The sequence below is a fragment of the Psammomys obesus genome, unplaced genomic scaffold (assembly GCF_907164565.1).
Source record: "Psammomys obesus unplaced genomic scaffold, mPsaObe1.curated_primary_1811, whole genome shotgun sequence".
In the NCBI taxonomy this organism is placed as follows: Eukaryota; Metazoa; Chordata; class Mammalia; order Rodentia; family Muridae; genus Psammomys; species Psammomys obesus.
Genome location: NW_026592890.1, coordinates 12,288,817 through 12,304,673, shown reverse-complemented (window position 1 = coordinate 12,304,673; position 15,857 = coordinate 12,288,817). Strand labels below are relative to the sequence as shown.

The 15,857-nt window shown below is 47.7% G+C and overlaps 1 protein-coding gene across 1 annotated transcript; it reads left to right on the top strand.

The window, feature by feature from the left end:
* The first annotated feature begins 8,695 nt into the window (after positions 1-8,695).
* Positions 8,696-13,233, top strand: Gpr31 (G protein-coupled receptor 31). Its single transcript, XM_055615861.1, has one exon. It carries the CDS (start codon positions 8,696-8,698, stop codon positions 9,653-9,655), a length of 960 nt encoding a protein of 319 aa, XP_055471836.1. The 3' UTR covers positions 9,656-13,233.
* The last annotated feature ends 2,624 nt before the right edge of the window (positions 13,234-15,857 follow it).

Here is a 15,857-nt window from a genome sequence, read left to right as displayed (position 1 = left end):
ATAGTGACAGGGAATCTGGCTGGAGACAATGTGTTTCCTAGTGAGAGACAGACAAAGGCATGTATAGCAGGGCTACTCAACCCACCGTGCCCTCAGCTGGCCCCAGGCCCCATGGTTTCCTGCTTCTCAGAAGGGGACTCCTCATTCCCCAACAATGGCTCCTAAGCCCCTCTTACCGGGGAGTACCTCCCTCTGCATCCCCCCAGCCATCCTGGGTCACTTCACCTAGCCTAAGATGGTGGCGTCTGCCAGGACATTACTCATCTAGGCCATATCCCAACAGCTCTGTGCCCTCCACACAGGTAGCTCAAGAACTCCAGAAATCCTGTCCATTCTAAACCGACTCTCTGTCTTAAAGGGCCACGCCATCTCATGCAGCCTCAGGATTTTATAAAGGCTAAATGATAATTACCAAAAATACCCATGATTCAGCTAGAGTAAGCTCATGTCTATCCACACAGAGAACCAGATTCTCTACCCAGTTGACTGCAACAGTAAAAACTCAATTCTTTCAACACGCATTCCTGAAAAACTATAAAATTTCTCTAAAATAAAAGCAAACTGCCTAGAGATGTTCGAAAGGAGAATGTGATCTCTACAAGATTAAACAGAAGACACGAGGCAAAAGTTTGTCATCCTACAAAATGCTTCTACTAACTTGTCCCTCTGGGTTTTGTGATTTGGGGAAAGGATGAGAAGCAGTGAAAGAGTTGGTGTACAGCCTTAAGCCCTGGCCATCACTTCATCTCCACGGCACAGTATTTGGAGTGGCTAAATATTTAAAGGCAAATAGAGGAAACATTTTTTTTTTGCAAGCGTGTGTCATTCTTCACCTGGGGACCCTTGGTCACACTGCTCCTGGGGACGTAGAAAGGTCTAGCTGTGTTGGGATCAATAATGCTACTCCTGGGAGGCCTTGAAATGCCTCTTGCTCTCTTTCTATCATCACGTTCTACTTGGACCAGTTGTTAGACAGGAGAGGCCAAGCACCTGTGACTTTGAATATATCTATTGGATAAATCCACTGCCTGGGAAGGAGTCCCTCACATGGCTGCCTGTGAGTGTGTCTGCAGAGCTATCCAAGCTCACAGCTGAAGAGAGAGTGGAGCTTCAGACCTGAGGAGGCTCGGTGGAGGGTGGCCAAGAGTAAGTGTTGGAAGGGCTACACTGCCCTGCCTCCTGCCCATTCTGATGACAAACATCTGCAGGAGCCCTTCCGCAGTGCCTGCTCTGGTATCAGTCAGCCTGGACCTGCTTGGGACATTGTTTAGTTGGATGGGCTATGGCATGGGAAAGGCAGAAAGCAATGACGTCTTGAGTGAGGCAGTACTGAGCGCCTTTTCTGCACTCCAGACTCATCTCTCGGCTGCTCCTGCTTTTGCATGCACAGAAGAGGTGACTGCATGTCTCTTAGCCACCCTCTGAGAGCAGAAGTCAGTCCCAGAGTTTTCTGGTAAGGGGACAGCAATATATATATTGGGGAATTTATTAGAATGGCTATAAGTTGTGGTCCAGCTAGTCTAATAAAAGCTGTCTATTATAACCAATGGAAGTTCCAAGAGTGCAATAGTTGTTCAGTCCATGAGGCTGGATGTCTCAGCTAATCTTCATTGTACACTGGAATCCCGAAGTAGGCTTTAATGCCAGTGAAGGAATGGACTGGTATCAAGATCAAGAACAAGCAGGCAAAGAGGGAAAGCTTCCTTCTTCCAAATCCTTTATATAGGATGGCAGAATAAGGTATGGTCCGGATTAAAGCTGGATCTTCACATCCTGAAGATCTGAATTAGAAATGGGTCTTCCTAATTCACATGATTTAATTACAGAAAGTCTTTCACAGGTGTGCCCAGCCATTCATGGTGATTGTCCTATGAGCAGAGAGATGTCTAGAGCGGCTGGCATGATGAATAACTCTCTCCATGCCTGCTTGTTTTTGCAAGAGGATCCAAAGGACTAAAAGAAGAGGAGAAGAGGAGACACAGGCTTACACTGTCCTGGCCTAAAGTATCTCGTTCCTATGTGACCCAGAGGGCTACTTCAAACCAACGTTGACTTCTGGTCTCAATGCTGGAAGGCCACTGAGGGCAAACCCAGAAAGTCTCCAGACCCTAGACAATGACAGTATGTACAGTTTCTTGAGGAGAATCTAAACACCAAGGTGAATACACGTGGTCCTGACAACAGGGTGACACCATGGGCTCTGGAGCTCAGTCCCCTCCCAGCTCTTCTGTGGACATATAGCTTGGATTCTAGTGCCAAGTGATTGTGTCCATTTCCATTTTGCCTGGCTTCTTTTGTTGGTCAAAATGTACTTTATCATTTAACAAACAACCCGTTTAATAAAGTCTGAAAATTAGTAAGTCACCCAAGTGTATTTCCTCCGGTCCCCGTGGGCACATGAGCAGTGCAGGATGAAGATGTCCACCGAGCAGAACCATTCCACCATTGCACAGAGATTGCCTGAAGCGGGAGGGCAACCAGGAGCCAGCGCAGAGCTGGCTAATGTCCAGGATGCAGCTAAGGTGATACCACGCATAAAGGGCAGTGGGAACCCTGAACACTTTGCAACAGACTTTGTCTCTTTCCTTGATGCGAAATATCAGACACAGAACACCGCAGGTTAAGCTTCTTTGAGGAAAGGTTTAATGACAAGCTAACTGCAGGTGAACTCTGTTCCTATTTTGCGCAAGAGACAGACATGAGGTTGAGGTTTCTGACATTCGTCCTGAAACTCCACAAAATTATGATTCTATGAGTCATTGGGATGGAAATAACTCTGTCATGGGCTTTTGTTCTGCTTTTTTGTTATTTTAAAAAAATTCTTGAAATAGGAAATGGTTACTGGCTTAGCTCATGATGAGAGAAGTCTCATGAGAGACTCAGCCATGGCCTCAGAGGACATAAGATGCAACCAGAGGGGCAGAGTCTGAGATGCACTGAGCCCAGTTCTACAGTCACACAAAGCAGCATGCTCCAGCAAGGAGGGCGGGAGGAAAGGAAGCATCTGCTCTAGCAGAGAGGTGAAGGCACACAGAGAGGCAAAAAGGCCAGGAGTAACCAGTGGCTGTTCCAGGAGACCATCCCAGAGAAAGAAATCTAGAAATTTAGATTTCTAGAATCTAAATAAGATTCTGGAATCTGGAAATAAGACTAAACCGTAGAGCCACCATGTAATGCACACTTTCTTGGTAAATTGTCCTGTGATGACGATTTGGTGGCATGTGGTTAAGCTTGTTAAAAGTGGACTCTGGGATTGAGGTTGCATGCCCCACCCCCGTTCCAGACCCAAGCATGTTTGTCTCAAAGAGCCTTCCCCACCCTCTTGTCCAGAGAGGGACTCCTGAAACTGAGACAGGATGGGAGGAGAGCAACAAAACAGCCCAAGAGTAAAGGCATCGAGTTCCCGAAAACACCTATGAGGGCGACCACTTCCAACAGGGGTTACGATTGTTTACCCCACGCTATAATATGTCTACAGTGGGAAAGGCAGAAGTCAGTGGGAAAGGCGGAAGGCCAGCCATGGACAGCTCAGACACAGAGAGCCCATCAGAAACTTTGGACTCCCTCAGCTTCCTGGGCTGGTTTCTGCTGGGCATCCTGGCGCCCAATTGGATGATGCAGCTTTTGCTTTCTCTTTCAGGTAGGCTGCCCCAGTCACTTCTGCTGGATACTGTGAACAGCCAGCTTCGATGATGATGATGACCTTTTCACTATCTGCTTCTCACGATTTCTCTTTATTATTTCACTCTTGCTTGCTGTACGCGTAGTAAACTCATTCATTCAGAAGCGCAGCTGTTGCACTTTGTCCTTCAGACCACACAAAACAGTGGCCTTAGAGGCCATCCCTGTCGCATTTAGACACTTGATCTGAGACTTGATAGAGGAAGCAATGGGGTCAGATGCAATTTTATCATTATGAAACCAGTGGATAGTGAAAGATGATTCTGAAAGGAGCATTTGGATAGATGAGAGAGGAAGGTGGAAGCACAGCCGATCAGGACAGAGCACAGGAGCCTGTCATGTGAGAGGAAGGTATCAGATACGTTTGCTAGGTTCCCTGTTTTTCGTTTGTTTATTTGTTTGGTTTTGGTTTTGTTTTTGTTATTTTTAGATACAGGGTCTGACACTGTACCCTAGGCTGGTCTGAAATTTACCACACAACTGAAACTCATGGTCACTTTCCTGCCTCAACTTCCCAAATGTTACACGTGTCATCATGTTTGGCTCCAAGCCACTGCTTTTTACATAGTATGTGAAAGGCATTTGCGGCAGAAGGAACAGTGGGCTCCAGAGAGGCCCACACCCTGATACCTGATCTATATCACCTCGAAAAGAGAACTTTCTGAGTAGGTGGCCACGATCTTATGACGGAGAAGGCTTAGGTTAAAGACAACAAGTTGTGCTTGTGTCACTGGTGTGCTTGTGTCAGAGAGAAGAACAATGGAAAAAACAATGAGTACATTTGCGTGATAGTGGGGAACAGCCACAAGGCAAGGAGCAGAGGTGTCTCCAACAGCAGGGAAAGGAAAGATTTGTCCCTGAGTCTCCAGAAACACATGAACCTGCCAACCTCTGGACTCTAGCAGGTGACAGCCATGTTACACTTCCGACCTACAGAGCAGTAGGGAGAAAGTGTATTGTTTGGAGCCCCTATATTGTGTCAATTTGGTTTTTTTCCCGTCCTCTTCTACCCCCCCATCCTTTCCTCCTTCCTTTCCGTCTTGTTTTCTGTTTTATTTTGTTGAAATGGACTCACATAGCTCAGGCTAGTCTCACCTCACTAGATAGCAAAGGCTGGTCTTGAATTCCTTATCCTCCTGGCCTTCCCTCTAGAGTAGAACCACGTCCAGTGGGCATAAACTTTCTGAGCCTACCTTTCTGGTCCTTAATGTTTCTGGATGACTCCTGAGGGTTTTCATAAGTCATACAGCTTAGAACAAGCTAGCTGGAACAGAGGTGCTGAGAATGGGAGACGTCAGGGATGCTGGTGACTGCCCTCTCAGACACACTGGTTCAACAGCTATTGAGCAAATGATGAATGTAGGAGACACTGGAAAACATGGCTCAGAACTGAGGATCCCTAGCACAGAGGATAAGGTGCTTCTGAAGACCAACACATTTGCAGGCAAGTCAGTAGTAGATCAAAATGAGGCCAAGGCTGGGTCTGCCCACAAGAAACTGCACACTGGGAGAAAGACACAGCAGGCTCTGAGTAGCACTTTGCAGTACATGTATTGTCAACAGCACTGGCTGCAGCTGAGAATTTCGGAAATGTGCAGGGATGGAAAATACATCAACCTAGGGCAGATGGTTAGGATCAAAGTCTTAAGTCCTTGGGGTGCAGCTCCTTCATCTGTAAATGTTAGTTCCTAAGACCTTACTGAACTCCAGGAGGCTATGATTCTCAAAGATCCTCTGTGGCCTTTGAGGATCACTGTGGTGGTATGAATGAGACTGTTTGGCCCTCAGTAGAACTACTTGGGAAGGATTAAGAGGTGTGGCCCTGTTGGGGGCAGTGTGTAAGGAAAGGCTTTGAAGTTTGAAAAGCCCACACCATTCCTAGTTAACTCTCTCTCTGCCTCCTGCATGTGGATTTTATGTACGTGCCCAGCAAAGCTTGTTGCCGTGTTCCTAACCATGACTATCATGAACTCTCTGGAACTGGAACCTCCAAATAAACCCTTTCTTCTATAAGTTGACTTGGCCATGGTATCTTTTCAGTAATTAAGACAATCGCTGAGAAAAACATTTCAGAAATCATATCAGCAAAGTGCCAGAATGACTTGATAAACATATCACACCCACCAATTATGCCAGAGAAAACCTATTGTTCTGTGGCCAGGCTAAGGTATCCCAGCCTGGGTCAGTTTTGTAACTGTATGTTGCCTTTCACACCCACAGGCAGTCTCAATTGAAGATCCCACAAATCCTACATCAGTTTCTCTTCTCTCTTGCTGTCTGTGAAGTTCTCACGGCCATAGGGAGAGGCATCCTGAAGATCTCATCTCCTTCCTTCTGAGCATCACTCAGAGTATCTTTCTCCCTGAACCCAGACACAAGACTTAAACGAGTTGGCTTCTGTCTTTGCATGATTAAAAGGAATTAAATTGAAATGAACATCCCACTGATAAAATGAAGTTCCCTGTAGAAACTGCTCTCATTCTCCAGCCCCTAGTTTCCTCCCACTGGCAATGGGAACAGGCTCGTCGGCCATGTGAGACTGACTACTAAAAAGTGTAGCTCAGGGAAGCCATGAGGCATGCATGATTGTGAGCATAAGAAGCAGGCAAACCAGGGAGATTCCCGAATCCCTTGACCTAAGGGTCTTGAGGTAGAGAGCAGCAGAGTCTGAGAGAGATCACCCTCTTAGATGGTAAATTAACAAGAGTTAAAGACAGCCTTGTCATATTTCATCTCTAGAGGCTGCTGACAAAGTGACAGCTTCACCTTGTATAGAATCTGACCAGCCCCTGCTGGTCTGACCAGGACACACTACAAGGGCAGGGCCAGATGAAAGGCCAGTGCCCAGTTGCTTGTATGGGTGGATGTAACCTCCTGTAATCCCAGAATCTACAATAATGTGTTCCTTGACAAATTCTCACCAAGATCTTGCTTTCTTCAATTCCTGGGTTAGCAAGTTCACCAATAAGATAAAAAGACTGTGAAATGCTCTTTGTCAACTTTACATTTATTTTAAAATAAGACCTATTAAAGACAAACATTAACACTGTATTCATGCAAAGCCCCCACGAGCCTTTGATGCAGTAGTTTCTAGAATTCTTTACTTTGCAGCTGCTAGAAGCGCGTGACTGACCAAGCCGCTCACTGCAATGTGCTGGTCAAGTTATTTTTCAGTATCCTCATTATTTAACAAAACCTCAGTGGCATGAGAAATAGGTATAGCAAACTGTGTACACCAATGTCGATGTGTTTGTTGCGATGAAACCAGGAGCAGACTCTAAGCAAGCAGCGTTTCTAGACGGTGAGATTACACACGAGTATTTTCCTATGTTACTTTACTTCTTTCCACACTTCCTGTAACTGAGCATATTGGCTTCGTAATAAAAAAAAAGTAATTATAAACATTCAAGTTAAAACTTCATATGGTGGGTTTCAGCATCCAAAATCACCCATCTCTTTGTGATGAGCTGTCCAAGTAAGAGCCGGAGCGTTCGCTCTGGTCTGCAGGTAACACTCCTGCTCAGGTCCACTCTGGCGGGCAGTGGCCCTTTAGGAGACAAAAGATCTAAGTCCACGAGACTTCCCCAAATCACAATGAGATCATGCTTGAAGATGCCAATGTGGCAAGAAATATAATGGCTCCCACGATGTCCATGTCCTAATGCCTAGGACTTGGGAAGGAGTCACCATACACAACAGGGGCTCTAGGAATTCATTGGGAGAATTTGAGTTTCCTGGATTGACCATAGGTCCCTAAGAGTAATGGAGGGAGGGAGGGAGGGAGGAAAGGAGGAAAGACTGTCATACTACTTCCTGTACGGTGGTGATGAGGGTCTCTGAAGTTGGGCCTCCAGGTAGGAGTTTTCACATTTGTGTATCTTCTTTAAAAAATGCTGCTGTTTATCCTCCCCAAAGAATAAGTACAGGAATTTCACAATCTAAGAAATGCCCTACGTGTTTAGTTTCTATCAACACACCTCCCCATCTGCACATTGTCTTGTAGCCTTCAAATGCCTACATTTTCCCCATCAAGGGGCCTTAGTGGTCCAGCTGTTCAGATAGGCATCCTCTGTCACTTTCTATACTCCCGTCTCCACAACTCCTGACCATGGTGCATCCTTACAGCTCACATGCTCGAGTCACTCCCCAACATGGCTCCAGACAAAGGGACATGGCTTCACACAGCGCTGCAGACAGGGACAGGGTGAATTAATGGATAGGAGGATTCTGCCTTGCTTGCAGGGCCCAACTCCCAGAGTTCTAGGTCCCATCCAGGTAGTGTGAGGGTCAGGATAGGGTCGTAGCAGGAAGCGTGCTCTCTCTGTCTCTCTGTCTCTGTCTCTGTCTCTCTCACTCTCTCTCTCTCTCTCTCACACACACACACACTTTTGACTGAATGATGAAAGAATAAATGAAAAAGTTCAACTTTCAATAGCCAGAAATTATGATACACTCTTTCAAATGAGTGCGGCAACCAGCTCTGATCTCATGTATAAAATTTAGCCATGCTCAGGGGTTCTTACCAATGTCATCAGCTAAGAAAGGAAGCCTCAAATCTCCCCTGTGAAAGTCATTCACACTACACAACCGTCTGCTTGTTCCAATCATTGTTTTAAGTGTTCAAAGGTGCAGATTCCTAATGTCCTAAACCATTTCTACTTCTTTCTTCAGCAGCTAGGACAAAGCTCTGCTCACTGAACATTCTGAGAACATTGTGGCCCTGGCTTTGAAGCTGCTGATGTGAAATGAAACACAATTTCCTCTTTCTCAGGGACAAATGAAACAAGGCAAAACTTGGGGCCTTTCCCGGTTTCATCCTCTTTCCCCAAACAAATTTTGCTGACACCTTGGACCAGATTCTGGTACTGTTTCAGTATTATGCTCTCACTGAATAAATGCAGAACTTGTCCGCTTTGTAGCAGGAAAGGGCTTTTTTTTTTCCTCTCAGGGGAAAGAGCATAGTGAGGCCTCCTTGCCTTTCTGTCCTTGCTTCAGGTCAGTGTGGCTGAGGCCCATGGCGTACCCCAACTGCTCAGCTGCCAGCCCTGTGGTGGACACAGCTGTGGGAATCATGCTGACGATGGAGTGTGTCCTGAGTCTTACTGGCAATGCTGTCGCCCTTTGGACCCTCTTTAACCGTCTCAAAGTGTGGAAGCCGTATGCTGTCTACCTGTTCAACTTGGTGGTGGCCGACCTGCTGCTGGCAACCTGTCTGCCACTCTTTGCTGTCTTCTATCTGAAGGGCAAGACCTGGAAACTCGGCCACACGCTCTGCCAAGTCCTGGTCTTTCTGCTGGCTTTCAGCCGGGGTGTGGGGGTAGCCTTCCTGACGACAGTGGCTCTAGACCGGTACCTTCGTGTGGTCCATCCGAGGCTCAGAGTTAACTTGCTGTCTCCAAGGGCAGCCAGGGTCATCTCCAGCCTCATCTGGCTTCTGATGGTTGCTCTCACTCCCCAAAACCCGCTCACTCACAAGACTACCCAGAATTCCACTGAGGGTCCCAGCTTCTACCCCACGAGAGAGATCGAGGCCAGTGCCACCTGGCAGGAGGTGCTCTTCTTCCTTCAGTTCCTGCTTCCCTTCGGCCTCATCTTCTTCTGCAACACTGGGATCATCAGGACCCTCCAAAAAAGACTTCGGGAGTCTGACAAGCAGCCCAGGATTCGGAGGGCCAGGGCACTGGTTGCCATGGTACTGCTTCTGTTTGGGCTGTGCTTCCTGCCTAGTGTCCTGACCAGAGTTCTGGAGCATGTGTTTCGAGAATTTGAGAGCTGCAGTGTCCAGCATGTCATAGTGCAGGCCTCTGACATCACCGGCGGCCTCACCTGCCTGCACGGTGCACTGAGCCCGGCCATTTACTGCTTCTCCAATCCAGCCTTCACCTACTCATACCGGAAGGTGCTCAAAAGCCTTCGAGGCAGGAGGAAGACAGCAGAGCCAGCTAGCTCCAACTTCAGGGACTCCTATTCCTGATGACTACTGAAATCTTCAGCTCCCTTTTCTTTGGGAAGCACGTTGAATCTAAGCAATAACCCAGTAGTCTCTGGGAGAAGAGAGAAATTGCACTACAGGGCTCCAGACACAAACTCAGTCCCTGAGGTGGCCCGCTGGCCTCACCTGGATTTCTCCCTGCTACTTTACACTACAGTGGTTGATCTGAATCACCCTGACAGAGCCTGCCTCCATGGCAGTGGCCATCCAGATAGAGTTGCCAAGCTGCACTGAGCATTTCTGCACGTCCACACTGGAAGAACCCACCAGACTATGTCAGCGGGGGAGAATTCTGGTACCATCTATTCTCTTGGGTCATGTTCACTCTCCAAGACTTCAGTTCTCCAGGGTGAAAACTGATTTCATCTTGCCCAGCGTGGAGCTCAGAACAGTAGAAGCCAGAAGCCTTCCAGGTTCTGAAGAGGTTGCAGGTCACTTCCTGTTTTTATCAATTTCTCCTTCATTTTTTATAGGTTGTATGGAGTGTCACAGATAGTTGAGCGAGCTACCTCCTCCAGTGTGAGAAATATCCAGTAATTGTCTCAAAACTGGCCTGGAAGGGCTTGCTCAGCTTTGAATGTCTGAACGTGTTTTACTTTCTCTACCCTGCTTTGAAAGAGACACCATAACTTTATCTTGGCCCTGGGGAAAGAGATACTTGTATTTGAAATGGTGCTTGAAGCAAGCCAGCGCGACCATAAGGGCTGGCAGATGGTGACATGGGAGCTGGGACTGGTGGTATCACCTCACTCCTGGAACACACAGGATGGGGGCAGCTGGAGAGCAGGATTTGAAAGCCATTCTCCTCACTGCTTTGTCTCTGTTTCCAAGCTCATTTCTAGAAAGGCAGGTAAGGCAGAGGCATCTCCAGAATGCTTGTGGGGCACCTGCTGCCTATCTGGACGTTCTTGCAATGGCCATGGCATTCTACAATGCCACAGCTGACGGCACTGGCAGCATCATGTCCACTCATGGAGCTCCTTGCCTGCTTGGTAGATTTCTTGTCAGGACAGAAGAGTAGGAAAGTCCCCTAGACCAGGGTGGCCTGTCAGCCTCAGAGTCCTAGGGGAACAGATACTCTTCAGCAGCCCTTTTATTTTCCAGGATTTATTTCTTCCTAAGAGAGTAGATTGCAACAGGCCTGAGACAGAACTGTGGCCTGGTCAGGATGTGACTAAAGTCTGCTGGGTGGTCATTCTGTGATGCATCCCTTCTTCCAGCTGAGGAAAAGCACCTCTCGCTCCCTCATGCATGAGCAGTCTCAACAACACTTTGAAAACTCTCCATTTAATACAAGCATTTCCTGTGTTGTGCCATTATTGATGGCACGAATCCCAGCAGTCTCCTGCTCTTGGACCTTAAGTCTGTGGCTGCAGTACGACAGGCATGCTGAGTGTGATGCCATCATCTGCACAGTCACCCCTCTTATCTACAGTGGCAGCCATATGTGTAACAGTTTTGCTAGGCAGGTGTGGGGAGGTCCAGGATCCCAGCCTTCCCTGATTCACATCCCCCAACTTCTTGACTTCTCGCCTTGGGCTCTTCTCTCACTCCAGCTTTGCTGCCTCAGCCAATGTCTGCCTCTGTCCTGATGGCACATCAGTAAGCTCCACTGTCTTTGGGACACCCTCAATACAGCATCCCTGCACTCAAGGTCTATTTCCTGCCATCACAACCACATAGGAGAAAATCCCAGTGCCTTAGGCAAATAGGGATTAGATGGGCAAGGGCTCAAGTGTTGGCAAAGTCCCCGTTTATATGTAGCCTGGGCTGATAGTTTGATGGCTAAGGGTGATCTCGGAGATAGCGCCTTGCTCCATCCCTTAGGTCTGTGACCTGGGACAAGCAAGCTAATTGCTTTCAAAATGAGGAAAGTAACATTTACAAGGAATGCTTGCAGGCATTAAATGACTTCTAAAATTTGTCACACAGAGCCAGTCATGTCAATCATTCAGTAGACATTAACCATCACTTATTTCTGTTTTCCTTGTTGACTTTCTCATCTAGTCTGTGGGCTTTGGGGACATTGTTTTTTCACCTTTCTGTCTCAGGCAGAACCCAGGACATAGCTGGTGTTCAGCGATGGGAACCTGGTAAGGTTCATTTAAACCAAAGACTCTCTGTTCATACCCTTTGTCCAGATAATCATTCTTTAGAGTGATCCTGCCGGGCTACATCTCTCACACTGGGGAAAAGGATTTCTCTCACCTACAGTGGGGACAGCTGTCCCTGAGGACATCTTTCTGAGTCACAGCCACATTTGTGTGGAAGTGCCTCTCAGACTAACCTCCCCCAAAATGTCTGAGTGAGGAAATGACCCAAACAGAAAGCTGGTACAGTCACAAGCAACACTGTGGCTGGTGATAGTGGCTGTGTCTTTTTGGGGTCTCACAGGAAGTACCACAGTCTCTCCTTGAGCTAGCTAACAGGTCTCCACTATGCTGGATTTTCAAATTTCTGGGAAAGGCAGCACAGCACTAAATATGCCTTTTTCATCTTTATGGAGAGAGCGCCATAGCTGTTTATGGCTTCTGTTGGTCTCTTTTTAATTCCCCTGGGCCTCAGCCAGGCCTTTACAGTTTGACATCTTTCTAGAATATTCTCAGCTCCCTCCTGCCCCTGGTCTCAGGCAGGGACATTTTTTCAGTGGAAAGTCACCAGGATGCCATCTCCATCTGCTAACGGACACAGCAGGGGCTCACCCCCGACATTCCACACCCACTCTGCTCTTTGGCTCCACTCTTCCCTTGCAACCACACCAGCTTCACTCCTTACCCCTACAGTTTTTCCGAGAGCCCAACACACGGGAGGCTGCTCAATAAATGCACAGAGAAGTGAACATATTAGCTAGCCCAAGTTAACAAATGAGCCCAGCCACTTAGCAGGTTGGGTTTTGTTTGTTGTTGAATGCATTTTGAATGTCTCACTCCACAGGCAAACTTAAAACGATCTCTTTGAAAAACCTTTGGAGAGATGCTGATAGAAATGAACACGACACAATCACAAGACTGTTTGCTGAAAGCTTCCCTGCATCCGGACATGCTCAGTTCCGCTAGTGATCTATTTAACACTGACCTCTGGGCATGTCTGTGGGGATGGGGATGGTCTTGATGTGGAAGATCCAGCCCGTTGTGGCCGGCGTTATCCCCTAGGCAGGGGTTTCTGAAAAGTATTGATTCGTTTCAAAGCCAAATGATGACGAACCAGGTACAGCAACCAAGGGACCAAGATGTAGGGCTGGTGAAGCCTTGGAGCTCGATGAGGGCTGTGGATATGTGATGTGGCCCCCAGAGGCTTTCATCTGTGAACATTCATGACATCAAATGTCGTTTTCACCATGACTGTCAGTTCAGAGGCTCCGCACTCTTCATCCCAGAAACAGAAACTCCATGCTCAGTGAACACACACGGCCACCCTTCCTCAGTGGTTCCCTGAGTCACATTCTCCTTGCTCTCCAGCTCTCCAGATGCTTCTCACCTTGGAGAACTACTGTGTGTGTCCCACGAAGGGAGCATGTTGCTCATCACAGTATCCTCAGAGTTGGCATATGTCAGTTTCCATTTCTTTGCAATAAAAATAATGTTTTGCTTGTCCGTTCTTGCATCCACTGATTGGGTCACTCCTGCCTGTGGACTGTTGTAAATGACCTTGTATGAAAACCGGGATGTGCTTTTCCTGTAGACTCTGCTCACAGGTAGGGAGTGGAATTTCTGTGTCACACGGCAAGTCCTCTTTTTGAGTGTTTTGGGGGCTCTGTTCTGTCCCCCCAGGGAGCCGAATCACTCACTTTAACATCCCCAGCAGTGCTGCACAGGGAATCCAACTCCTCACACCCTCACCACCCATGATAGGACATTCGTAGAAGACAGACGGTGGCATTTCTTCCTGGGAGTCTGAAAATGCTTACTCTGAAGACTTTGAAGAAACTCTCAGAGCCAGCCCTTGGCAGTGGTGAACAATGAGTTTATCCTTTCCTTACCTTCTTTTTCCCATTGTCTTAGTCAATCTGGGCTAATAGAACAAAGCACCCATGCCTGAGGAGGCAAAGCTTCATGGCTCACAGTTCTGGGCAGAACAGGGTTGGTGAAGGCTGCTCTCCGCCCCAGAGATGGCTTGAAGCTGTGTTTGCTTGTGGCGGAGGAACCTGGGAGCATCATGAGCCTTGAGTGTTAAGGGCATTGTTCTCATTTAATTTTTAACTTGATACAAGTTAGAATAGCCAGAGGAGAAAATTATTTGGATCAAATCTGATGGCCTATAAACACTCCTGAAGACATTGCCTTGATTGTCAATTGCTGTGGGAAGGCCCAGCCGGTCGTCAGAAGCACCACTTCCAAGGCAGGAGGTTGTGGATGGTGTAAGAATGAAGAAAGCTAGCTGAGATCTAGCAAGGAAGTGGGATCCGTGTATTTAGTCTCTCTTCGCTCTTGACTGGGCATGTGGAGCTTTAAATTCCTGCCTTGACTTCCCCACAGTAACGCAAGTAACCTGGACGTGTCAGCTAATGAATCCTTTCTTCCCTAACTGGCTTTTTGTCAGACTCTTTTCCACAGCATCAGGCGTGAAACTAGAGCAGGCCTGGCTCTCATGTAACTCTTGGGGCTGCTTTGTTAGTCTACGCCTTCCTCACATACCCACCTTTCTCAGTGTGCTCCGTTTACAACCACCATGTGGGTCTCACCCCGACTCCCCACAGGATGACATGCATGTCCTCCTTGAGGACAGAGGGTGGGTATCTGTGGCTCCCGTCCTTCTCAGCTCTATGAATAGAAGTCAACTGCCCTCCAGGGTCCTGCTAGGACTCATAGGTCCTTCACGACAAGTGTTAAGGCATGATAGCAAACCCTAGCAAGCCAGCGAGGGCACACACAGGACCTGTGCTGTTGTCCCCAATTTGTCAGTCTTCTCTCTCAGTCAGGACCTGCCTCTGGTTGGGGACTGGGAGTGGGAAGGAGTCCAACCATCTCTCCCTGAGGCTTTAGTATAGCTTGTAGGCTTGTGATTGGTGTGATTTCCTTTAGTTAGTTACATTCTGGAGAAAAACCTCCTCCCTGGATTATTTTGAGGTCCCATATGTTAGTGTGAGCCTTCAAGAGGCTTACCAGTCCAAAGCAATGTGTCCTTGAGTGTCTGTGTTATGGACTGTAGTCAAAGAGCAGCCACCCACTCTGTCTTCCCTACAGAGGTATGTTACACTGTGCTCAAAAGCTCTGGGACAGGGTAGGGTGTGGCTCGATAAAAAAGTGCTGGCCTAGGGTGTTCCAGGTTCTGAATGTGGTTCTCAACACCACAAACCCTTTATCCACTTTTAAAAAGTGATTCCGTAGTCCTCGTTATGAAATCCGTGGTACCCGTCAGGGTTTGTCCCCAGGGCTCTTTGGTAATAGGTGAGCTACTCACTGAATGATTGTCTCAGACTCCACTCTCCATCTGCCAGAGGTATCACCAAGCAAGAACACCCAGAGGAGAATGAGGACATTCAGAGGATGACACGTTGGACCCAGTTTGACTGTCCATGATTCTGAGAGTGAGATCTCCCTCCTCTGGCAGAATAATGAAGATTTGGTCTAGGAGTGCAGGATGGTAGTATCCACCATAGACTAAAGGATCATAGCATAGAAGGACCTGCTCAGTGAGAGGGTTTTAAGTGGAGGGCCCAAAGGATTAGAAGGGATTAGAAGATAAGGAGTTGGAAAGGTTTGGGATTGGGAGGTCTTGCATAAGCTATGTCTCAAGAAGTACAGTTTTAGAAGTAAACTTCTTATATATTGTTCCCTGCAGAGAAAGGTGGACAGTGTCAGTGGAAAGCCAGCATGCAAATGGGGTAAAGTCATCAAGAGGTTAACCAAGCAATGTGCAAAGGGAACACAAGATATCTCAAGAGTGCCAGGGACTGAGCACACACAGCAGCCTTGGGGCTGCTAACTCCATTCTCTTGGGGGAGAAAAGACAAGTTTCCAGGAATCAAAACCTTAACTCCTCTCCCCGGTCCCAGAAAGAACTTGCCAAGTCTGCCTCTGGGCAAGGACACGAAAGGAGGCTCCCATTGTCCTTTCTGCAGAGCTCCTGACAAAGCCTTGGGTGGGTCTCTCTCTCAACACCTCCAAGCCCCTCCACCCCTATCCCTTACCTCCCTACTTCCCACACTGCCCAGCACCCCTCAGCCAGTGAATTTTGGCTCATA

Excerpts from the sequence above, each read along its gene's own strand:
- Gpr31 (XM_055615861.1), top strand. The coding sequence starts at position 8,696 with ATGGCGTACCCCAACTGCTCAGCTGCCAGCCCTGTGGTGGACACAGCT.